At 44.8% G+C, this 24,773-nt stretch overlaps 2 protein-coding genes and 1 long non-coding RNA gene across 3 annotated transcripts; 2 read left to right on the top strand and 1 right to left on the bottom strand.

Annotated features, from left to right (window-relative positions):
* Nucleotides 1–4,220: 4,220 nt before the first annotated feature.
* Nucleotides 4,221–11,530, bottom strand: LOC115112348 (uncharacterized). Its single transcript, XR_010461731.1, has 3 exons — nucleotides 11,107–11,530; nucleotides 10,289–10,438; nucleotides 4,221–5,922 (listed from the first exon to the last, which is right to left on the bottom strand). It is a non-coding gene; the product is annotated as an uncharacterized LOC115112348 (long non-coding RNA).
* A 262-nt stretch (nucleotides 11,531–11,792) lies between these two features.
* LOC115112324 (glucose-fructose oxidoreductase domain-containing protein 2-like) lies at nucleotides 11,793–18,757 on the top strand. The gene is given in 4 exon segments (XM_029639321.2): nucleotides 11,793–15,265; nucleotides 15,510–15,863; nucleotides 16,740–17,066; nucleotides 17,069–18,757. Coding segments are annotated over 3 exon segments (1,173 nt in total). The 5' UTR covers nucleotides 11,793–15,265; nucleotides 15,510–15,610; the 3' UTR covers nucleotides 17,662–18,757.
* A 1,010-nt stretch (nucleotides 18,758–19,767) lies between these two features.
* Nucleotides 19,768–23,747, top strand: LOC115112327 (scaffold attachment factor B2-like). Its single transcript, XM_029639328.2, has 3 exons — nucleotides 19,768–20,223; nucleotides 22,466–22,930; nucleotides 23,113–23,747. The coding sequence occupies exons 1-3, from the start codon at nucleotides 19,980–19,982 to the stop codon at nucleotides 23,550–23,552; spliced, it is 1,149 nt and encodes a 382-aa protein (XP_029495188.2). The 5' UTR covers nucleotides 19,768–19,979; the 3' UTR covers nucleotides 23,553–23,747.
* The last annotated feature ends 1,026 nt before the right edge of the window (nucleotides 23,748–24,773 follow it).

The raw sequence follows: 24,773 nt of genomic DNA, 5'->3' as shown, positions 1-24,773 counted from the left end.
GTACATTTTAAAAGCCTTTGATACCGTAATTGATTGATTAGATATTTTATGTGAAACCTAGCCAGCTGAATGGCTCTTTAGTTAATAGCCCCTTATGTGACATCAGATGTACTTTAACAGAATGTTCATTCGGACTTTAACTTCCCAAAGTTGGTTTAAAATCCTTTTAATGATGCATTGTTGCCAAATGAAAAGAAAGTTGGGGTGCCTTCTGCCCTGATGAAGGTAGGCTAGTCTTCTCCAGGACCCCTTGTTGTTCAAGACAGTCATTCATTAAATTCTTATTGGAATTACTTACACTCTTAGGAAAAAAAGGGTTCCAAGAGTGTCACTCTGCTTCCCCCATAGGATAACCCTTTTTGGTTCCAGGTAGAACCCTTTGGGGGAAAGGTTATACATGGAACCGAATAGGGTTCTCCTATGGGGACAGCCGGAGAACCCTTTTAGGTTCTAGATAGGAAAAAAAAGGTGCTAAGAGTAGAGTTGGCCTGGGCTACAGTTTGATACAGTCAGACTGAATTGTATTGTTTCAAGGCATTGTTAATGATGGTTGATGACTTACAATATAATTAGAGCATAATAAACTAATGAGGTAGGTATGAGTAGATATAATATGTGGGTGGAATTTCAAGTTACACACAATATTGATAATTATATTTCAGATTCTTGGGGACGGGTCTCCTACAGAATCATCGGATTCTGCTTCGGAGTTGGGCGGTCCACAGTGGTAGGCATTGTCCCCTCTGTGGCAAACGCCATTTGGGACTGTCTGGTTGGTGAATACATGTCTGTCCCCAAGGAGGAAGACTGGAGGGCCATTGCTGCAGAGTTCCTGGAGAGGTGGAATTTCCCCAACCGTCTTGGCTCCATTGCTGGGAAACATGTAGTAATCCAGGCTCCACCGTGCTCGGGTTCGCAATTCTACAACAAGGGTACATATTAAGTTGTACTCTTGGCTGTTGTAGATGCCATCTACTGTTTCCATGTCGTCAATGTTGGTGCTTACGGCAAGGGAAGTGATGGCGGGACCCATCTAGGCGAGGTGCTGGCTAGCCGAGTAGAAACGCACACCTATTTAGGCGAGGTGCTGGCTAGCCGAGTAGAAAACTTGAAAATAAAGGAGAGCTGCACACTAGCAGCCCAGATCCAAAATCTTACTTTTTTTTTTGCATCTGAGCTCCTAGAGTGTGCAGCTGTCCTGGCGTCGTGAGGGAGTTTGTTCCACCATTGGGGGCCAGAGCAGCGAACAGTTTTGACTGGGCTGAGCGGGAACTGTACTTCCTCAGTGGTAGGGAGGCGAGCAGGCCAGAGGTGGATGAACGCAGTGCCCTTGTTTGGGTGTAGGGCCTGATCAGAGCCTGGAGTACTGAGGTGCCGTTCCCCTCACAGCTCCGTAGGCAAGCACCATGGTCTTGTAGCGGATGCGAGCTTCAACTGGAAGCCAGTGGAGGGAGCGGAGGAGCGGGGTGACGTGAGAGAACTTGGGAAGGTTGAACACCAGACGGGCTGCGGCGTTCTGGATGAGTTGTAGGGGTTTAATGGCACAGGCAGGGAGCCCAGCCAACAGCGAGTTGCAGTAATCCAGACGGGAGATGACAAGTGCCTGGATTAGGACCTGCGCCGCTTCCTGTGTGAGGCAGGGTCGTACTCTGCGGATGTTGTAGAGCATGAACCTACAGGAACGGGCCACCGCCTTGATGTTAGTTGAGAACGACAGGGTGTTGTCCAGGATCACGCCAAGGTTCTTAGCGCTCTGGGAGGAGGACACAATGGAGTTGTCAACCGTGATGGCGAGATCATGGAACGGGCAGTCCTTCCCCGGGAGGAAGAGCAGTTCCGTCTTGCCGAGGTTCAGCTTGAGGTGGTGATCCGTCATCCACACGGATATGTCTGCCAGACATGCAGAGATGCGATTCGCCACCTGGTCATCAGAAGGGGGAAAGGAGAAGATTAATTGTGTGTCGTCTGCATAGCAATGATAGGAGAGACCATGTGAGGTTATGACAGAGCCAAGTGACTTGGTGTATAGCGAGAATAGGAGAGGGCCTAGAACAGAGCCCTGGGGGACACCAGTGGTGAGAGCACGTGGTGTGGAGACGGATTCTCGCCACGCCACCTGGTAGGAGCGACCTGTCAGGTAGGACGCAATCCAAGCGTGGGCCGCGCCGGAGATGCCCAACTCGGAGAGGGTGGAGAGGAGGATCTGATGGTTCACAGTATCGAAGGCAGCCGATAGGTCTAGAAGGATGAGAGCAGAGGAGAGAGAGTTAGCTTTAGCAGTGCGGAGCGCTCCGTGATACAGAGAGAGAAGAGCAGTCTCAGTTGAATGACTAGTCTTGAAACCTGACTGATTTGGATCAAGAAGGTCATTCTGAGAGAGATAGCGGGAGAGCTGGCCAAGGACGGCACGTTCAAGAGTTTTGGAGAGAAAAGAAAGAAGGGATACTGGTCTGTAGTTGTTGACATCGGAGGGATCGAGTGTAGGTTTTTTCAGAAGGGGTGCAACTCTCGCTCTCTTGAAGACGGAAGGGACGTAGCCAGCGGTCAGGGATGAGTTGATGAGCGAGGTGAGGTAAGGGAGGAGGTCTCCGGAAATGGTCTGGAGAAGAGAGGAGGGGATAGGGTCAAGCGGGCAGGTTGTAGGGCGGCCGGCCGTCACAAGACGCGAGATTTCATCTGGAGAGAGAGGGGAGAAAGAGGTCAGAGCACAGGGTAGGGCAGTGTGAGCAGAACCAGCGGTGTCGTTTGACTTAGCAAACGAGGATCGGATGTCGTCGACCTTCTTTTCAAAATGGTTGACGAAGTCATCTGCAGAGAGGGAGGAGGGGGGGAGGGGGAGGAGGATTCAGGAGGGAGGAGAAGGTTGCAAAGAGCTTCCTAGGGTTAGAGGCAGATGCTTGGAATTTAGAGTGGTAGAAAGTGGCTTTAGCAGCAGAGAGAGAAGAGGAAAATGTAGAGAGGAGGGAGTGAAAGGATGTCAGGTCCGCAGGGAGGCGAGTTTTCCTCCATTTCCGCTCGGCTGCCCGGAGCCCTGTTCTGTGAGCTCGCAATGAGTCGTCGAGCCACGGAGCGGGAGGAGGACCGAGCCGGCCTGGAGGATAGGGGACATAGAGAGTCAAAGGATGCAGAAAGGAGGAGAGGAGGGTTGAGGAGGCAGAATCAGGAGATAGGTTGGAGAAGGTTTGAGCAGAGGGAAGAGATGATAGGATGGAAGAGGAGAGAGTAGCGGGGGAGAGAGAGCGAAGGTTGGGACGGCGCGATACCATCCGAGTAGGGGCAGTGGGAAGTGTTGGATGAGAGCGAGAGGGAAAAGGATACAAGGTAGTGGTCGGAGACTTGGAGGGGAGTTGCAACGAGGTTAGTGGAAGAACAGCATCTAGTAAAGATGAGGTCGAGCGTATTTCCTGCCTTGTGAGTAGGGGAAGGTGAGAGGGTGAGGTCAAAAGAGGAGAGGAGTGGAAAGAAGGAGGCAGAGAGGAATGAGTCAAAGGTAGGCGTGGGGAGGTTAAAGTCGCCCAGAACTGTGAGAGGTGAGCCGTCCTCAGGAAAGGAGCTTATCAAGGCATCAAGCTCATTGATGAACTCTCCGAGGGAACCTGGAGGGCGATAAATGATAAGGATGTTAAGCTTGAAAGGGCTGGTAACTGTGACAGCATGGAATTCAAAGGAGGCGATAGACAGATGGGTAAGGGGAGAAAGAGAGAATGACCACTTGGGAGAGATGAGGATCCCGGTGCCACCACCCCGCTGACCAGAAGCTCTCGGGTGTGCGAGAACACGTGGGCAGACGAAGAGAGAGCAGTAGGAGTAGCAGTGTTGTCTGTGGTGATCCATGTTTCCGTCAGTGCCAAGAAGTCGAGGGACTGGAGGGAGACATAGGCGGAGATGAACTCTGCCTTGTTGGCCGCAGATCGGCAGTTCCAGAGGCTACCGGAGACCTGAACTCCACGTGGGTCGTGCGCGCTGGGACCACCAGATTAGGTGGCCGCGGCCCACGCGGTGTGGAGCGTTTGTATGGTCTGTGCAGAGAGGAGAGAACAGGGATAGACAGACACATAGTTGACAGGCTACACAAGAGGCTACGCTAATGCAAAGGAGATTGGAATGACAAGTGGACTACACGTCACGAGTGTTCAGAGAGTTAAGCTTACGTAGCAAGAATCTTATTGACTAAAATGATTAAAATGATACAGTACTGCTGAAGTAGGCTAGCTGGCAGAGGCTGCGTTGTTGACTAAGTAGGCTAGTTGGCATTGGCTGCGTTGTTGACACTACACTAATCAAGTCGTTCCGTTGAGTGTAATAGTTTCTACTGTGCTGCTATTCGGGGCTAGCTGGCTAGCTAGCAGTGTTGATTACGTTACGTTGCGTTAAAAGAACGACAATAGCTGGCTAACTAACCTAGGAAGTCGCTCTAGACTACACAATTATCTTTGATACAAAGACGGCTGTGTAGCTAGCTATGTAGCTAGCTACGATCAAACAAATCAAGCCGTTGTACTGTAATGAAATGAAATGAAAAATGTGATACTACCTGTGGAGCGAAGCGAAATGCGACCGGATTGTTGAGTGCAGAAGTTCTGTTCGGTAGACGTTGGCTAGCTGTTGGCTAGCTAGCAGAACACCAGCTGCCATTGCCAAAAGCTGTAAGGATCTTTAACAAACGACTATCCAGGTAAAGGTTAGTTGTTGAATGCGTCTTTGGGGGTCTGGCAGCCCGGTGGAGAAATGTATCGGAGAGTGCTTGGTCTCAGCCCCTCAAATGTCGATGCCTGCATGAAGACCACATGTTCTCCACAACTACCTGCAGAGGTCATTCCAGGAGCCACTCCGGATGGAGACAGCACGCCAAATGGTCACCTACCTGATGTCACCAGGGTAGGTGCCAACACCCCCAGGCAGGCACTCCAGGTGAAGAAGAAGCTGACCACCTACTTCATCGCCGGCAGGTGAAGTCCCATGGCAGTATGCCGTGAAGTGAAACGGCTCTTAAGAGCCCTCTAACACCAAGGTTATTTTAAGAAACATCTACCGTTGTCCACAAAATAGCAGGACCTCTAAGGTTATAAGACATACAGTTAGTATGATAATGGGAAAAGGTAACCTAGAGTCCATACAAATAGTACAGTTTACCACCATCTTCACTGCTCTGACACAATGCAGGTGGAAAAAAAACAATTAGGAAGAGCATGCGTTTACTTTCATCTTGTCTAAATGAGATATTAATAAACAAATGTAACTGACTATGAAAACATTAGAATTTAATAAGTATTCAAGTACAGGAAAGAACATGACAGGTATGTGTTGTAAAAATGTTTTAAAAAATAACTGTGTGTGTGTGTGTGTGTGTAAAAATACAACAATTAAATGTGTAGCCTGTAATCTGTAAGAGAACCAGAGCATGTATTTTTTTGCACAACTGCAGACAGATACAGGGACTACTCCATAAAGCCTAGACGTAGTAGGGAACTTCAGACATGGCCATAAAGAGAGAAAGGGCAGGGCACTGGAGATCCGAGGTACAGAGAGGAGAGGTGTGTTTGAAAAAACTAAAAGTGAATGTGTAGCCACAATACTGATAAACACACATTTAACCTTTAGTCTTTGTAAAAGGACAAGAAAATCTGAATTCTCCGGTGTGTCAGTTTTCATGCAATCAATGTACAACTAATAATGAATGCTATCCTAAATATTGAGAAACGATTTACTTTATGAATTCAATTAATTGTAAACTAAAAAAAGTCTAACAAGGACATAGTAAGCGGAATAAGGACAGTTGGAAAATCTGTTGCAGTTCCTTGATTCCTCACATCCTCTTTCCTCACCTGCTCAAAACCCATTGGAGAAGAAGGTCAAAACAACAACCAGACAACTCTTCCTCCTGTCCTTCCTGTGAGCTCGTTGGCTAAATTGACTCAATCTCTGGAAAGGAAGAGAAAAACAACATACAACCATTACATAATAAATAACACCATTAAATGTGAGATTTATGTTCACTATACAAACAGTATTTAGTTTTGTTTGTGGCATAAATATTGGAGCAGTGTGGTAAAGTTGGTAATACTGTAATGACCTGACTAGATCATAAAGTAACAATTGTCCAGACAGAGGATTGAGTTTACAAATTGACGGTTTATTAACCCAACTTTACACAGGCTACTGTTTGGCCGTAGCCCACGCCAAATAAACTAAAGATACCCCACATGCCAACCGTGACCTTCTCTTGTAAAGGACAGACGTAAGAGAGAGAACAAAGGCTAAACCTGGTCTTAACTTCCAATGCTCCAACCCCCCTCCACACCACTCTGCCAACCGCAGAGTTCAAGGTCCTGTTCAAGGTCCTCGGTGGTCATAATAATCTCAGGTGTTCCTAGATCCAGAGGTGCTTGCTCCATTATCATCTTCCATGGCTGCACCGGTGGTGGTCATACTTGTGGATGTTGTAGAGGGTCTCGCTGCACTGGTGATGGTCGCACTAGTAGATGACAGAGGGTCTCACTGCACCGGTGGACTCACTTGTAAATGACAAAGGGTCTTGATGCACCGGTGGCACCCACACTTGTGGATGAAGTAAAGGGTCTGGCTGTAAAATTGCCACTCGTTTCCCTAGGCACAATAAATGGATCCAGAAAATAAAGAATGTGGCAGAAGCGCCAAGGCTGCTGGCCTGAAGCTGCTGACCTCTTATCTTTCTCTGCCCTTCTCTCTCTCTGATACCTGTCCCCGAGTCCTCTCCACTTCCTCCTACAGTATTCTTCTACATAGGCATGACCATGATAAGCCAAACCATGGACATGTCACCTACTGTACACAAACACACGTCATTAGCTAGGTTTTCAGGTGGGACTTTAAAAGGGTGTCCTTTGAGGTCATTAAAGATCCCATGGCACTTATCTTAAGAGTAGGGGTGTTAACCCCGGTGTCCTGGCTAAATACCCAATCTGGCCCTCAAACCATCATGGTCACCTAATAATCCCCAGTTTACAATTGGCTCATTCATCCCCCAGGTCGTTGCTGTAAATGAGAACGTGTTCTCAGTCAATTTACCTGGTAAAATAACGGATATATAAAAAAAATAATAATAAAACAGGTTAGCTAGCTAACTAACGTTAACTAGCCACATCTAGCACAAGCTCACTACTAAACTGACCTGGCAATCCTACTATCGTGGACACTTGTCTCCAAGCAGCATTTTTTGTGTTTATGTAGCTGTCAGCAGCTGTGTCAAAAATACACGGTTTTGAGGATACTGCGAAAATTATTCTCTCAATGTGTCCAACCGCATTCGACCGTCTGCAAAAGGTACCTGCATCAGTATAGTTGCCTTGCTGCGCAAAATGTTATGCAGCAGCGATGCAATAACACAGTCGGTGTATTCGAAGCGTAACGCAAGTTATTTTTTATTTTTTTTACTAGGCAAGTCAGTTAAGAACAAGTTCTTATTTACAATGACTGACTAGCCCGAACCAAACCCTAACGACGGTAGACCAATTGTGCGTCACCCTATCATAGCCAGTTGTGATACAGCCTGGAAACGAACCAGGGTCTGTAGCGACGCCATTAGCACTGATATTCAGTGCATTAGAACCCTAAACACCACTCGAGAGCCCAAGGAAAGAGGTTGATAAATGATGTACATATATCTGTTTAATAAGCTGAATTGCTGATTATCAGTCTTTTATTTTTTTATAAAAAAAACTTGTCTATTACCACTAAACTTTTTGGTTTTGAATATATGAATATGTTAATTATCTGCCAATCAGCTGTCCCCTGTGTCTTCCCCTCAGGAGAGTACTTAAGACTTGTGTGAGAAGAAACTTATTGGAGCGAGAAGTAGGTGAAGGCTCAGTGATTTAATGAAACTAGTTAGAAAATGATTGTCTAGGATTTAATACCCATCATTACAATGGACTTGTATATAATGTCAAATATTACAATAGCTTTTGGTTGATTGACAAGTCGGAGAGCGCTCGCTTGCACATAATTTCAGAGGTAATTCACCTCCGAGACAGTGCTCTCAATAGGCCTACTTGCAGGGGACTTAGTGAATTGGGGGCCGTTTAAAAAAATCCTTCTGAGGGGCCCCACTAACCCAAAATTCAATAAAAATATGATTGTGTGTGGGGGGGTTGTGTGTGGGGGGGCAGTTTATAAGGTAAAGGTAGAGGAGTGAAATTATATGCTGTATGTTATTTTCTTCCAGAATGGATTTTTTAAATTAAGAGTGCTTTCAAAAGGAGTCGTAAGGGTGGAGGTGTATATCGAAAGCTATATCAGTGACCTTGATGGGGCATATGACTACAAAAGTCTAAATAGACAACCACTTCATTTTTACTGTGAAAAACACATGGCAAAAGGAAAGTCGACACGGCGGCCACAGGACACCACGGCAAACAGCTGTAAGGTCCATTGACATCAACGATGGGCCCACCTCAAAAGTGTGTATCAGAAAGATGCTGGAGTACAAGGGCCATGAGAATTCCCACTCTGAGAATGTGACAAACCACATCCACCCAGACCTGGTCACATATATTGAGATCTTGTCTCTTCAATGCAAGGCATGCCACGAAATTGCCAACAGTACCATGAACCAAAAGAATAAAATGAAGACCCTGGACAGGCATCATGAAAATGACTCCTGGAGTGTTGACTCGCTTGTGAAACCAGACATTTACATTACATTTAAGTCATTTAGCAGACGCTCTTATCCAGAGCGACTTACAAATTGGTGCATTCACCTTATGACATCCAGTGGAACAGCCACTTTACAATAGTGCATCTAAATCTTTTAAGGGGGGGTGAGAAGGATTACTTTATCCTATCCTAGGTATTCCTTAAAGAGGTGGGGTTTCAGGTGTCTCCGGAAGGTGGTGATTGACTCCGCTGTCCTGGCGTCGTGAGGGAGTTTGTTCCACCATTGGGGGGCCAGAGCAGCGAACAGTTTTGACTGGGCTGAGCGGGAACTGTACTTCCTCAGTGGTAGGGAGGCGAGCAGGCCAGAGGTGGATGAACGCAGTGCCCTTGTTTGGGTGTAGGGCCTGATCAGAGCCTGGAGGTACTGAGGTGCCGTTCCCCTCACAGCTCCGTAGGCAAGCACCATGGTCTTGTAGCGGATGCGAGCTTCAACTGGAAGCCAGTGGAGAGAGCGGAGGAGTGGGGTGACGTGAGAGAACTTGGGAAGGTTGAACACCAGACGGGCTGCGGCGTTCTGGATGAGTTGTAGGGGTTTAATGGCACAGGCAGGGAGCCCAGCCAACAGCGAGTTGCAGTAATCCAGACGGGAGATGACAAGTGCCTGGATTAGGACCTACGCCGCTTCCTGTGTGAGGCAGGGTCGTACTCTGCGGATGTTGTAGAGCATGAACCTACAGGAACGGGCCACCGCCTTGATGTTAGTTGAGAACGACAGGGTGTTGTCCAGGATCACGCCAAGGTTCTTAGCGCTCTGGGAGGAGGACACAATGGAGTTGTCAACCGTGATGGCGAGATCATGGAACGGGCAGTCCTTCCCCGGGAGGAAGAGCAGCTCCGTCAGACCTTAAGAGAGTACAATGTCTCAATCAGCCTCTCTGCAGAGCAACAGATCAATCACTGTTGATTATGTTTATGATAATTATGATCATGATCATTATGATAATGCCCTTTTAATGTAAGAGCTGTTTGACAAGACTGCATGGAATTTCATCCTGCTTTGGTGGGACGGAGTTTTGGCCTGACTAGTGACATCACCAGGCAGTAAATTAGTTAACAGACCAATAAGAAAGAGTTCCAAACCTTTCTGCCGATAACGGCTAATTTTCAGTTTTCCCCTCCCCAATCAGACCAGTCCGACAGTCCTAGCTAAATTCTTGCTTGAGAATTTGTGCCCACCTCACTCCCACTTGGACCCTCTACATATGGGAAAACAGAAATGTTGCCAACAGCACAGCCCTGTTGCAGCACTCGTGACAAATGGATTCAATATTCAAGTTAAGGTTATTGGAAACACATAGCATGTATGACTAACTTTATTTTCCCAGAGGGAACTTAATTTGGGGTGTCAGATACATCAAGCACAATTCAAATTAAAAACACACAACAGAGTATTATTACAATCAAAACTATTAACACTATGAAAATAGATATTTGATAAAAGAATACGCTGTTTAATATCGTAGCTTTGGCTACATTTTATTATATAATAAGCCCTTTGGGGGGACAAGTATTTTAAGATAGGCCTAAAACTACTTTCTTTGTTACTTTGTTCTGTTTTGGGCAGCCCTAGCATGGTCTGCCAGCAGTTTCCCACCTGGATCTTGACTGGTTTCTTTGCCTTGGTGTGGGCAAGACACTGCTTTTTCTGAGGTGCAGAGACAGGCAGTTGAGTACGGAGGTGGTTGACCTCTTATTCCAGTGGGGTAGTCTCCAATTGGCATTGACAGTTTGTCCAATGTGCAGACTTTAAAAGGGGAAATCAGAAGTTACTACAGTACATCCATTTTTGGACTTAAATTAAATATGTATCCAATGATTATTGAAGAATATAACTTAGAAATGCCTCAAGAGCTTAGTTCAACTGTCCCATCAGAACCCAAAATACATACTTGTTTTACTCCGTTTGTAAACAAACACTATATAGTCTCAAAACATGGTTAAAACTATAATTTTGATATCATGGATGGTCAGTCCTTGCATCCATAGCACCATTTATGAATCTGAGATCATTTATATTTCTCCAGGCCCATCCCTCAGCTTTTCACCATACCAGGGGAGGGGAGGACACTGTTGGATCTACTGCTGATTGACATGTCTTGGAATTATACAAAAAACAATAATATATATCACACACACACACACACACACACACACACACACACCCGTCATTGATGGAAACAAATGTCAAAATGGCATTAATATAATAACTAATACTTTTGTATGCATGCCATGCATCACAATATTTCAGAATTAACATTTACGATTAGGTCGACTTCCTATTACCTTTCATGATACTGGTGGGTGCTGTTTTATATGTAACGACATGCACACGCTATTGAAATAAAAGTGTACAGACATTTTGTAATTTCAGAGTGACACATCATAGACAGATACATTATAGTAACTAGCTACCTTACTGAGTTGTCTTCACTTTCTTCCAGTGTAGGCTACTGCTCAGTCTTTCAAAGTCGCCAGTTTTTTTCTTGATTTCATGAAGTGCAACGCAGCATACCAATGTGTGTACGTCTTTGACAATGTCAATGATGCAATTTAAGCTCTATTTTTGAATCTGAAAACAAGCAATTCTACTCGTAAACCATATCTAATTCGTTAGCAAGCTTCCTTAATTTACATTAACTCGCTGTCAGTCAATCGAACTAGCTGGTTGGACGCGGCACTGCTGCAGGCAGACTGCTTCTCCTCGAAGGCTCGAACGCGGTGGTGAAAGCATTGCTGAGAGCCCATTGGCTATCGAACGGCCAATGGTGTGGGTCTTGATGGCTTGGGAGCCCTCCTCCGAACCACTCCAGGCGTTGCTCTGATGAACGTGCCTGGAATTGTGTCTCTCCGACAACACTGCGCAAACTCATCAGGACAACGTCGTGAAGAAAGACGGATGCTGGGCGAACGCGGATGCCCAAAGTGAACCTCGAAAAGTATACTGACGACAGAATACAGAAGTGTGAATAAATTGAGAGTCTTGCTCTGATACCATTAACTTTTGACCTGAATGTGAATGGTGAGTCTCGCTGCCACAGATTAAACCACCACCGGGAGTCTGACCGAGACGGGGGATGTCATCACATCAGCAGGTAACGTTACACCGCATAGCCTCCTAACAATCGGCGGAGCAAAAGTCATCTAGCTAAACCACCAAAATATATCCTAGTCACAAGAGTGGTTATATAGATCTCATCGATTTTCTAAATCGTTATCCAGAACCCCTGGGCGTCTGTCTCCCCAGCCACTGGATCGTTAATGTTAGCTAACAAGCTAACTTATGTGAACAAAAATAAACGCAACAATTAACGATTTTACCGAGTTACAGTTCATTTAAGGAAATCAATCATTTGAAATAAATGTGGACCTAATCTATCAGTTTCACATGACTGGGGATACAGATATGCATCCGTTGGTCACAGATACCTTAAAGAAAAAGGTAAGGGGTGTATCAGAAAACCAGTCGGTATTAGGTGTGATCTCCATTTCCCTCATGCAGCAAGATGCATCACCTTCACATAGAGTTGATGAGGCTGGTGATTGTGGCCTGTGGAATGTTGTCCCACTCTTTTCCGATTGCTGTGCGAAGTTGCTGAGCCGCTGGATATTGTAGGGAACTGGAACACTGTCGTACACATCAATCAAGAGCATCCCAAACATGCTCAATGGGTGACATGTCTGGTGAGTATGTAGGCCATGTCAGAACTGGAACATTTTCAGCTTCCAGGAATTGTGTTCAGATCCTTGCCATTATCATGCTGATGCATGAGGTGATGTCATCAGGATGAATAGCAGGACAATGGGCTTAAGGATCCTGTCACGGTATCTCTGTGCATTCAAATTGCCATTTATAAAATGCTATTGTGTTTATTGTCCGTAACCTATGCCTGCCCATACCATAACCCACCATGGGGCACTCTGTTTACAACGTTGACATCAGCAAACCGCTTGCCCACGTCTTCTGCGGTTGTGAGGCCTGTTGGACGTACTGCCAAATTTTCTAAAATGATGTTGGAGGCGCTTTATGTTAGAGAAATTAACATTACATTTTCTGGCAACAGCTCTGGTGGACATTCCTGCAATCAACATGCCAATTGCATGCTCCCTTAAAACCTCTTTGGGCTAAGATACCGCTAACGGGATCGATATGACAACAGCCCGTGAAAGTGCAGGGTGCCAAATTCAAACAACAGAAATCTCATAATTAAAATTCCTCAAACATACAAGTATTTTACACCATTTTAAAGATACAGTTCTTGTTAATCCCACCACAGTGTCTTATTTCAAATAGGCTTTACGGCGAAAGCACCACAAACGATTATGTTAGGTGAGTGCCTAATCACAGAAAAACACAGCCATTTTTCCAGCCAAAGAGAGGAGTCACAAAAAGCGGAAATAGAGATAAATGAATCACTAACATTTGATGATCTTCATCAGATGACACTCATAGCACTTCATGTTACACAATACATGTATGTTTTGTTCGATAAAGTTCATATTTATATTTAAAAAATCTCAGTATACATTGGCATGTTATGTTCAGTAGTTCCAAAAACATCCAGTGATTTTGCAGAGAGCCACATCAATTTACAGAAATGCTCATCATAAATGTTGATGAAAATACAAGTGTAATACATGGAACTTTAGATACACTTCTCCTTTATGCAATAATTAAGATTTCAAAAAAAGCTTTACGGAAAAAGCACACCATGCAATAATCAGAGTACAGCGCTCAGAGACCAAAACAAGCCAAACAGATATCGTCCATGTTGTGTAGTCAACAGAAGTCAGAAATAGCATTATAAATATTCACTTACCTTTGATGATCTTCATTAGAATGCACTCCCAGGAATCCCAGTTCCACAATAAATGTTTGATTTGTTTGATAAAGTTAATCATTTATGTCCAAATACCTCCTTTTTGTTTGCGCGTTTAGCCCAGTAATCCAAATTCATGACGCGCGAGCAGACAAAGTAAAAATAGTTCCGTTACAGTCCGTAGAAACATGTCAAACGATGTATATATTTTTATCATACATCTTCAATAATGTTCCAACCGGAGAATTCCTTTGTCTGTAGAAATGCAATGTAAAGCAAGCTAACTTTCATGTGAACGCGCGTGGTCAGCTAATGGCACTCTGCACTCTACCTCTGACTCAATCCCCTCTCATTTGCCCCACTGCACAGTAGAAGCATCAAACAAGGTTCTAAAGACTGTTGACATATATTGGAAGCATTAGGAAGTGCAATATGACCCCATAGACACTGTATTCGATAGGAAAAGAGTTGAAAAACTACAAACCTCAGATTTCCCACTTCCTGGTTGAATTTCTTTCTCAGGTTTTTGCCTGCCATATGAGTTTTGTTATACTCAGACATCATTCAAACAGTTTTAGAAACTTCATAGTGTTATTATCTTGGAAAGGGAGAAATCCTCACTAACAGGGATTTAAACAAATTTGTGCCCATAATTTGAGAGAAATTAGCTTTTTGTGTGGATGAAAGATTTCTGGGATCTTTTATTTCAGCTCATGAAACATGGGACCAACACTTACATGCACATATGTTGCGTTTTATATTTTTGTTCAGTCTGGATATGGTTCTGCCTAGCCCTAGGTCATGACTCTCAGTTCCATTACACATAATAAGACTAATTGTACAAAGGCGTCTTCTTTAGAGGGAAGTTTTGTTGAGATCCCCGTCACTCGGTCTGAACATTAACATGTATCGCTTGCAGTAAGGTTTTGGAAGCATATGGACCTTTCATATCAGCAATAAATAATTTTCAGAAAACAAAAGGTTATGTTTATACACACCTTGATAGGATTAGTGTTCCCACACTGCCATATCTCAATGTTACAGCTCTTGTTTACGGAAAACAGAAACAGAAACAAAATCTGACCACCTGTGCTAATTAGCAATCTAGCATGCTCCGAACACCTGTATGTAAGCATAACTTGAAGTGTAGTTTGATAGGATGGACGTACCCATAGCTGTATGGAACTGTGCAAAACTGCTACAGTAAGTATCTTCTTTATCTGAAGGATTGTTTCTCGCTGATGAGGGCCGTATCGCAAGCGATGACTTGACATTTCCAAACGTTAAAACGCAGCGTTGTGGTTGTAGTTCACACAAGGCAGTCTGGGGGAAAGCTAATGGCTGAGAACTAGGGGGTTTGAGAGCTATGGTTCTGCTTAACTCACACATGCATAAGTAGCAGTCTTTGCAGTTCTGTAGTATAAACTACTTGGTTATCAGCCATAGAACCATAGGTATGAATATCAAATTGTTTTTGAGAATAAGTTTCAACTAACCTGATATTGGCGACACTATCCTCGTTCTCGATTCGACAAAGCATGTATCTACAAAAATGTCCAGTTGCAAGTGGTGCGTTTGGAATTTCTAAAATGCTCTGTTGTTAAAATGAATAAATGCTTCTCTCCATAAAGTAATCTAACAATGTGTATGCTGCCATCTTGTCTATTTAAAATCTTCTCTCACTGATCGAGACATGAGTGTCATCATGACATGCAACACTTTGGTGTGGACCCGTCTATCTCAATCAATACCAGGTTAGTTGAAAAACCTCTGGCAACGTTTTTTATAGGCAAATCTGTAACTCGCAGTAATGGATACCAAAAATCTTTGGTTAAATCACATCTGGTCTAACAATTTGTAGCTAATGAGTAGATAGTAGGACAGAGGAGCAGGTAGTCGTGGACGTTTATAATCGTGCAATACATGTAAAAGTAATTCAACGTTTAGTTTCTCCATTGTACATAATAATAATTCTAAAACATATTCCTGTGTTTCCAGGCAACAACAGATACTACCACTGAGAGAGAAGAGGACGACGTTGGGATGCTTGCGTGTCTGTGTGGTGCCAACCAGACATACAGTGAAGTGGAGTGGCAGCAATGTTGCCTGGTGTTGGTGTGTTTGGCACAGGGAGTACGGCACGGGTGCTAGTTCCTTTGCTGCGGGGGGAAGGGTTTGAGGTACACGCGCTCTGGGGGAGGAGCGAGGAGGAGGCAAGCTCCCTGGCGCAGGAGCTGGGCATTCTGTTTCACACCAGCCAATCGGACGATGTCTTATTGCACCCTGATGTTGACCTGGTCTGCATCTACATCTCACCCCCACTCACACGGCAGATTGCAGTCAAAGCCCTGGGTAAGACAACACAAATGCATGCATGCACGCTTGTACACACGCTCAGTTGGGTTCTATGGTGTCCAGCGCCACCCAGGAAGTGTGGCAGACTTTGGTTCTTTCCTGCCTCTGCCCCGTGGGAGAGCGTGGTTAATCGCTGTAAAAATCCCAGTGTTTACACCACAAACATTGGCACAATGCCTACACAACGCTCAGCCAATACACAGAATACTCTTACTGTGTTTTCATAGCACACAAATACTTGACGAAGCTGTAGGGAAGCAATGCTATGGACTCATACCCCCCCATCTCTCTCCCTCTCCACGGCTGAGGCTCTTTTTCCTCTCTCACTACATCCCTTCTCTTAGTCTCTATTGAGCCCTCTCTGTCTTTCACTGTATTCTGATTGATTTACAATAGTTGCCTATAAGCTTTAACTGAATCGTGAGTTTTGAGGTACTAGTAGGTTATGTCAAAGGAGGTGACCGTCTTATCTGGGTGAATTCCTGAGCTTTGACCTCAGCTTCCTGCTTTAGTTTCTGCTTCCTGAGAGTGTCTCCACCAACCGGAAGGGGGAGGGAGGTGTGTGTGTGTGTGTGCACACGTGCGGCAGAGGGGTCTGGACAGTATGGTCTTCCTCCTACTGAGTCGACCGAATGGTGGAATTCCTGTGTTGGGTGGGGCTTTAAGGTCAGGGCTGAGGTTATATTTGCATATAGACACACACACAGTTAATAAATAGTGCCACAACCTACATACACACATGGTGGTTGTTGAAGCATAGAGGTGTTTTCAAGAACACCTCTCTCTCTCTCTCTCTCGCTCTCTCTCTCTCTCGCTCTCTCTCTCGCGCTCTCTCTCTCTCTCGCGCTCTCTCTCTCGCTCTCTCTCTCTCAGGGATAGGTAAGAATGTGGTATGTGAGAAGGCTGCTACCGCTGTGGACGCGTTCAAGATGGTGACTGCTGCGCAATACTACCCCCAGTTGCTGAGCATTGTGGGTAATGCTCTGTGCTTCCTCCCAGCGTTCGTAGCAATGCAGCAGTTGCTGGCAGAGGGATACGTGGGTGAGCTGCAAGTGTGCGACGCCCGTGTCTATGGTCCCAGTCTGCTCGATCAATCATACGGCTGGACCTGCGAGGAGCTGATGGGGGGTGGCGGGCTCCACACGGTTGGCTCTTCCCTCGTGGACCTTCTGAGTCACCTGACGGGAGCACGGGCGGTGCGGTGCACGGCCTTCTCCGGACGTTCGTGGGGCAGAATGGAGCAATCCACGGGATCCGCTGCGTCACCAGCGATGACTTCAGTTTCTTCCAGATGCTGATGGGAGGGTCTGCTTCTGGTAGAGGGGTAGGGACTGGGACTGGGTCAGGAGTGTGCTGCACTGTGACTCTGAACTTCAACATGCCGGGGGCTTTTGTCCACGAGGTGATGGTTGTTGGGTCAGCAGGGAGGCTGATTGCCAGGGGGACAGAGCTGTATGGGCAGCGCAATGGAGGGAAAGAGGAGGAGCTGCTGCTAGGGGACAGCGGAGGGACCGGACAAGAGGTCAAGGATGTCCCCCTGCCACACCTACGGGGGCTAGGCTCCATGGTTACGGCTCTAAAAGATGCTTTCCAGGCACAGGAAGAGCGTCGGTTGTGGGCGCGGGGGCCGGTTGCTATGGCGTCGGCGTTTGAGGATGGGCTGTATGTGCAGACGGTGGTGGAGGCGGTGAAACGGTCAAACCGCAGCGGAGAGTGGGAAAGTGTGGAGGTCATGACACAGGAACCAGATCCCAACCAAAACCTCTGTGAGGTGCTGCTGATAAACAAGAACTGAGTACTCATTTATATACACACACACTCACTCACACACACACACACACACTAATATAAATGACCTACAGACAGCCTCTATGGCCTGTCCTGAGGAGACTGTCCCCTATCAACCACTACCCTGTGTCTGGCGACCTCTTCCGTGCATCAGGGCCACACTCAAAGCCACAGCATCCTGCCCTGCAAGAAGCCACAGGCAGGCAGACTGGTGGGCACACCTTCTACTGGATGTGAACTCTTCTTCTCAGCAGAGTTTTTGTGTGTGCGTTTTTACATTTTCCAGACAATCCAACCCTAGTTCACCTTACCGACACACATTCCTATCAAATCAGTGAACACCTTGAAGGAGGAAGTGTTTAGTATTCATGCTACAGTTTCTCACAGTGCTTCACTACTTCTGCAGATGAAAGAAATGTTTGGAGTTGTTTACATACATGTCACAGATGAAATGTTGGGTTTTCTCTTACACAAATGTGTATTATACACATAAAAAACATACTATTTAAAAGTAACTAACTTACTAACTCAAGAATTTCATAAAAAAATCTAACTTTACAACTTCTCGTAGAGTTTACAAGATGATGCGTATCATCATCATCAGACTGCCATCGCAGCAGAGTTACTCATATGCAATCCCCCTTGACTTTCCGTTAATTATTATTTGATGTGTATATTTGTATTTTTTTATTATATTGATTGTTGATCCCATTTTCCATATCAGCATCTCTTGCATTGATAAAATGCTACTACAACCCTGTGCTGTGTGCAAGCCTGTGAATAGAATGTGTCTGACCTATATGGTGGAAAGACTACTGTATTTATTTCATTTTTACTTTTGCGTTTTTACTAAGAAAGGCTGTTTTATTTAATTAGTATGTGTTCAGCAAGTGGAAATGTGTCTGATAAGCTATAAGATGTTTGATAATGGTGTAATATTCATATGTGTAAACATACTGAATTATAATTGGATGCATTTTACCGCCGTATCATACTGTGCTATGATTGGTTAAGACCACCCAGAGGGTTAGGTCATGGTCAGTTGATCATGGTTGGAGATAAGTGAACATGCAGTTGTTAATAAAGAGCTACGTTAAGAAATATCCTGTAGTACTGCATTTTATTATTTGGTACAAAGCGTGCAAAACAAGACAAATGGATATTTATATTTTGTTTTAAGTTATTTCAGTTTTACTTGGTGTTATCACTGTTACACACAATACCTGTGATTTTATTTTCAGGGGAGTGGACAGAGGCTGTGAAAACACCGTGCAATCCTGTCTGCTCCCAAGTTAATAAATATCTGACTAGTATTGCTGCCTCCGTGCGTGTTTAATTTACTCAGACGTGAGGATTTTCAAAAATGACTGATAAAATGTAAATGTTTTCCAGTAGTGTAAAGTAATCCACACAACACAATGTTAATTGAATGATAGCGCCAATCTTCCCCTATGAATTGGGGTCTCATTCAAATTATGGATGTACAATTAGACTGCCCAAAAGTGCACTGCATCACAATGTTGATAATTTAGACGGGCTAGGGGTTCCAATTCTCTGCTGCAGGCTTTCGATGAAAACTGCAAATACGATAGGTGGCAGCGTTAGTGTCATTTTCCAGCATTCAAGCAACTCTCAATCACTAAGGTATAATGCAGACACTATACGATTTTGCCACGAATTCGTCATGTTTTGCCGTCCCAGACAAGTTGTCATGATCGGGGTAAAATCCTCTGATTTTGGCCTAGGATCATATGAACTTGGGTTAGAATCAGAACAGCCGGGACTCGCGTAGTTTGAGCGGGTCAAGGACGCACAGACAATGGCTGTTTTGTTCTCTAGACCCCTGTCAGATGTTCTGACATGTCAGCAATTTTGGTTGTGCATCTGGAAGCATAAGCAGTTCTATGACGCGATTGGGCAAGGATTGCTGTCAGTTTTCCGCATGTGACACCAAAAGGAAGATACAAATAAAACGGATTTTTTTCAAGAGAAATCCCTGATCACACTTGTAGGCGACGTTAGATAGCTAAGCCCATGTGCACAAATACATCATCCGTATAACAGTCGACTCGCCGCGACACTATAACGTTTCAGAAATGTCGTGACCCGGAAGTACTTATTGGGGTCGCTGATGAGACGTCTATTTAGTTACCACAAAGTCAAAAGGGCTACGTAGAAATTAATGAAAAAACATGTGTTCATCAGCAGTTTGTTTAAGGTTAGGTTTAAAACCACAATTTAATAAGATAAATTATATAAATAGGCGAGCTTTATGACATTGAGGCTGTGGTAACTAGTGACGACCGACGAGACGTTTATGTGAAGATGGCGCCTAGAAAGCGAAGTGTCGTTTGGTCTTTTTTCAGAGCAGTAGACGAGAAGAAAGTGACTTGTCTGCTGTGTTTGGAGACCGTCCTTCATTGCGGCCACACCACGAACATGCTAAGGCATTTGCGAAGCAAACACCTGCACGAGTATAGTAGCGCGGCAGCATCAAAAGATAGGCGGTCTGTGGCGGCGGACGACAACAGTCAACCAATGATGATTAACAGTGAAGGCTATTGTGATGGTATGATTTTATATTATGTGAAGTTATCATACTCGAATATCAGGTAATGCACGTGTAAAGTGTATCAAACTTTCCTTCGTCAACCCACGTGTGATGCACATACGGTGTTTAGTTATTCAGTCAAATGTTTCCATTGTGTTAGCCCAGATGCTAACTCAACTAGCTAGCACACATTTGTACCCATACTAGGCCGGGCTAGCTATGTTGACGTCCCCCATATCCAAGTGTTACGAGTCTCGGGTCAAAGCGGAAAGACTGGTTGCAAAGTTTGGTTGACTGCCTAATGTGTGTGTCTTTCTGACCCCAGATGCTTAGTTATTTTTGATCATGGCCTAAAGGCAGTGTTTAGCCAATATTCATATATGACACCGCTGTCAAAAATGTCATTAGTTTATATAAATATTTCTGTCGAGCCGCCCTTTTAAATGGATAGTCGTTAGCTCAATGGCTGGACATCTATGGGAATACCTATTATGCTAGCTGAGCTAGTCACACTAAATATAAACGAATGGAATGCTGCTTACCAACTAGCTATATTATGCTGCACACAATGCTGAATGTTTTCACCAAATGTTAGCTAGCTTGTAACGTTAGCAGCTACGTTGTCTGTGTCCGGAATCAGCTGTTGCTGACCCAACGTTACAATGTAGTGATCGTGGAGAAACATGCTGATCTACGAATTGATTTGTGATAACACTCCTTACGTTTGGGGCATCATGTCTGCAACTTTAGGTTAATTGAACAAGCCACGCAGTGTTGCCAGGTTTAGTAAAAATGTCTAACCCAATGACCTCTGAAAACGCGTCCACAAGGCCTGAAAATTATCCCCAAAATGTTGTTTTGCAGCGTCAGAGGATTTGCCTAATTTATCCATGAAACCCTTTTCCATAACTTTATCGAGCGAATTAAGGAATATCAACGTAGGGTTAGAAGCAATAATTATTATTTTAATAGGAAACCGAATTTTGCACGTTTTTAAGAACGTTGCAAGACAATCTAAATCGCCCTTATTAAACTCCAGGTTATTTTCTATCAATGGATGTTGATTTGAAATTGTTTTGACTGCTATGATTAAACAATAAGGCCAAAGGAGGTGTGGTATATGGCCAATAAATAGGACTGTTCTTTGGACATATCCCTTAGCCGTGGTATATTGGCCATATACCACAAACCCCTGAGGAGCCTGATTGCTATGTCCTTCTTTGTTTTTGCAATTCCCATGGCTTTCAACCAAGCAGCATTCAGGGCTCAAACCCATTAGTTATGCATGTGCATACCGATCTCAACATACCATTTCTGTATGGACTTCGTTTTGTGCACATGGGCATTGTCATGCTGAAAGGAAAGGGCCTTCCCAAAACTGTTGCCACAAAGTTGGAAGCACAGAATCGTCTAGAATGTAATTGAATTCTGTGGCTTTAAGATTTCCCTTCACTGGAAATAAGGGGCCTAGCCGGACCTATTAAAAAAAACAGCCCCAGACCATTATTCCTCCAAACAACTGTACATTTGGCACGATGCATTGGGGCAGGTAGCGTTCTCCTGGAATCCGCCAAACCAATATTAGTCCATCGAACTGCCAGAAGGTTAAGTGTGGTTTATATCTCCTGAGAACGTTTCCACTACTCCAGAGTCAAATGGCGGTGAGTTTACACCATTCCAGCTGACGCTTGGCATCTTGCATGGTGATCTAAGGCCATGGAAAACCATGTCATGAAACTCCCAACAAACAGTTCTTGTGGTGACGTTGCTTCCAGAGGCAGTTTGGAACTCAGTAGTGAGTGTTGCAACCGATGACAGATTATTTTTTTATGAGCTACGCGCTTCAGCACTTGGCAGTCCCATTCTGTGAGCTTGTATGGCCTACCACTTTGTGGCTGAGCCGTTGTTTCACATAAACGTTTCCACTTCACAGTAACAGCGCTTACAGTTGACCAGGGCAGAGATTTGACTAATTAACTTGTTGGAAAGGTGGCATCCTATGACGGTGCCACTTTGAGTAAGGCCATTCTACTCCAATGTTTGGCTCTGGAGATTACATGGCTGTGTGCTAGATTTTATACACCTGTCAGCAATGGGTGTGGCTGAGATGGCTGAATCTGCTAATTTGAAGGGATGTCCACATACTTTTGTAGTAAAATAGATTAGCTAGCAACACATTTTAGGTGAATGGTTGTCAGACAGTCCTCAGTGGAGTAACTTATTTTTTGTATTTAGTTTTTTGCTGGTCTGTTTGTTTCAGTGGAGGTAGCACTAGAGGAGCAGCCCCCAGAGCAGGCAGCCTCGGTGAGTGATGCAGACATCGCAAGCGCCATCAATGGCATCCTGAAGGCAGCAGAGGATCATGCTGTGGTCCGAGACAGCGGGGCTGGGATTGTGGGCCAGGGCAGTGCAGGGGCCACACCATCCGGCCGGAAGTGGAGCTCCGTGTGGACGCACTACGAGCGTTTGGAGGAGCAGAACCGCGCGCTTTGTCTGATCTGCAATGAGAAGATCCAGCACCAGAGCAGCACCAGCAACCTGCTGCGCCACCTCTCCAAGAGACATCCAGATGCCTTTGCTCGCCTGGAGTGCCACATCAAGAAACAAAAGACCAGCGGTGTCCAGAAGACATTGCGCAGAGACGGCGACTCAGGCCCCAAACACACCAACCTGTCAAGGAGAATTGGAGAGGTTGCACTGAAACAAAGCCCAGGGAAATTTCCAGGTCGGTCTGATGACTGTATATATGTGAATGTCGGTGTTGATCCCAAAATACTGTATTATTCTGTATTTGAAGAACTGATGCTCATACGTGTGTTCATTTATGAAATTACATAAGTTAGAGAACCTGAGCTCTTGATTTCATGCTGCCTTTCCTGTCTCCGCTCTCTTTCTCTCACTCTGTAGATGCATTTGATGTGATGGGAGCATGTGAGGGGGAGGTGCGTGTGTTGGAGCGGGAGCGTGAGCTGACGGAGGCCTTGAGGAGGGCTCAGCAGCAGGAGGCACGGGCACTGGAGCAGCAGAGGGAGCTCCTGGAGACACTACGTCGGGCCAACACCAGAGAGACATCTGCAGAGAAAGAGGCCCTGGAGACCCTGAGGAGAAGCCAAGAGCAGGAAGCCCGCTCCCTGCAGAGGGAGAGGGAAGACCTGCAGGGAGAGCGAGTGGAGTTGCAGTTGGAGAAGGAAAGGATGCAAAGGGAGAGAGAGGAGCTGGAGTGCTTACGAAGGGAGTATGGGCAAGACGGGAGTCTGGTGCAGACAGTGGACCGAACCACAGGGTTATTCCAGGGGGATGTGGTACAGGAACAGGAGGTGACTATGAGGGAAGAGGTTCTTGGTTAGGGGATGTTTCAGTAAGCCAACAGGACGATACTGTAATGTTCAGAAGTTGACAACCTATCCCATCACCATGCATTCAGACTCTACCTCAAACACCTCTCTAAAAGGAGGGAGATGGTGGGTGAATGCACTCTGGAGAGGGTTTAGTGATGTAAATACTTAACTTTTTAAAAATGAAAATAAACCAGTACCATGTCATTAAGTTGTGGAGTTTTTAGTTCATGAGTATAGAAAGTCCTCGTGCAGAAGACGACCTACCATTAAATCATTGTACTATAGAACAAAGTGACTCATTTGAGTTAGGGGTATAACATATTTAGTTTTTTTTTTTTTAAAATTATATACAGTACCAGTCAAAAGTTAGGCTACACCTACTCATTCAAGGGTTTTTCTTTCTTTTTATTATTTTCTACATTGTAGAAGAATTGTCAAGACCTCAAAACTATGAAATAACACTTGGAATGTAGTAACTAAAAAAGTGTCAAACAAATCAAAATATATTTGAGATTCTTTGAAGTAGCCACCCTTTGCCTAGATGACAGCTTTACACACTTGGCTTTCTCTCAACCAGCTTCACCTGGAATGCTTTTCCAACCGTCTTGAAGGAGTTCCTACATATGCTCAGCACTTGTTGGCTGCATTTCCTTCACTCTGCGGGCCAACTCATCCAAAACCATCTCAATTGAGTTGAGTTCGGGTGATTATGGAGGCCAGGTCATCTGATGCAGCACTCCATCACTCCTTCTTGGTTAAAATAGCCCTTACACAGCCTGGAGGTGTGGTGTTACATTGTCCTGTTGAAAAACGAAGGATAGTCCCACTAAGCGCAAACCAGATGGGACGGCGTATTGTTGCGGAATGCTGTGGTGTCCATGCTGGTTGTGTGCCTTGAATTCTATTTTTTTATTTTACCTTTATTTAACCAGGTAGGCAAGTTGAGAACAAGTTCTCATTTACAATTGAGACCTGGCCAAGATAAAGCAAAGCAGTTCGACACATACAACGACACAGAGTTACACATGGAGTAAAACAAACATACAGTCAATAATACAGTATAAACAAGTCTATATACGATGTGAGCAAATGAGGTGAGATAAGGGAGGTAAAGGCAAAAAAAAAGGCCTTGGTGGCAAAGTAAATATAATACAGCAAGTAAAACACTAGAATGGTAGATTTGCAGTGGAAGAATGTGCAAAGTAGAAATAAAAATAATGGGGTGCAAAA

The sequence above is a fragment of the Oncorhynchus nerka genome, linkage group LG28 (genome assembly GCF_034236695.1).
Source record: "Oncorhynchus nerka isolate Pitt River linkage group LG28, Oner_Uvic_2.0, whole genome shotgun sequence".
In the NCBI taxonomy this organism is placed as follows: Eukaryota; Metazoa; Chordata; class Actinopteri; order Salmoniformes; family Salmonidae; genus Oncorhynchus; species Oncorhynchus nerka.
The sequence above is the reverse complement of the archived record's forward strand: the minus strand, read 5'-3'. Positions and strand labels throughout refer to the sequence as shown.

Coding starts and splice junctions, on each gene's coding strand:
- LOC115112327 (XM_029639328.2), top strand. CDS start 19,980: ATGGCGCCTAGAAAGCGAAGTGTCGTTTGGTCTTTTTTCAGAGCAGTA. Junction 20,224..22,465: donor CAGTGAAGGCTATTGTGATG/GTATGATTTTAT, acceptor TGTTTGTTTCAG/TGGAGGTAGCACTAGAGGAG. Junction 22,931..23,112: donor AAGCCCAGGGAAATTTCCAG/GTCGGTCTGATG, acceptor CTCACTCTGTAG/ATGCATTTGATGTGATGGGA.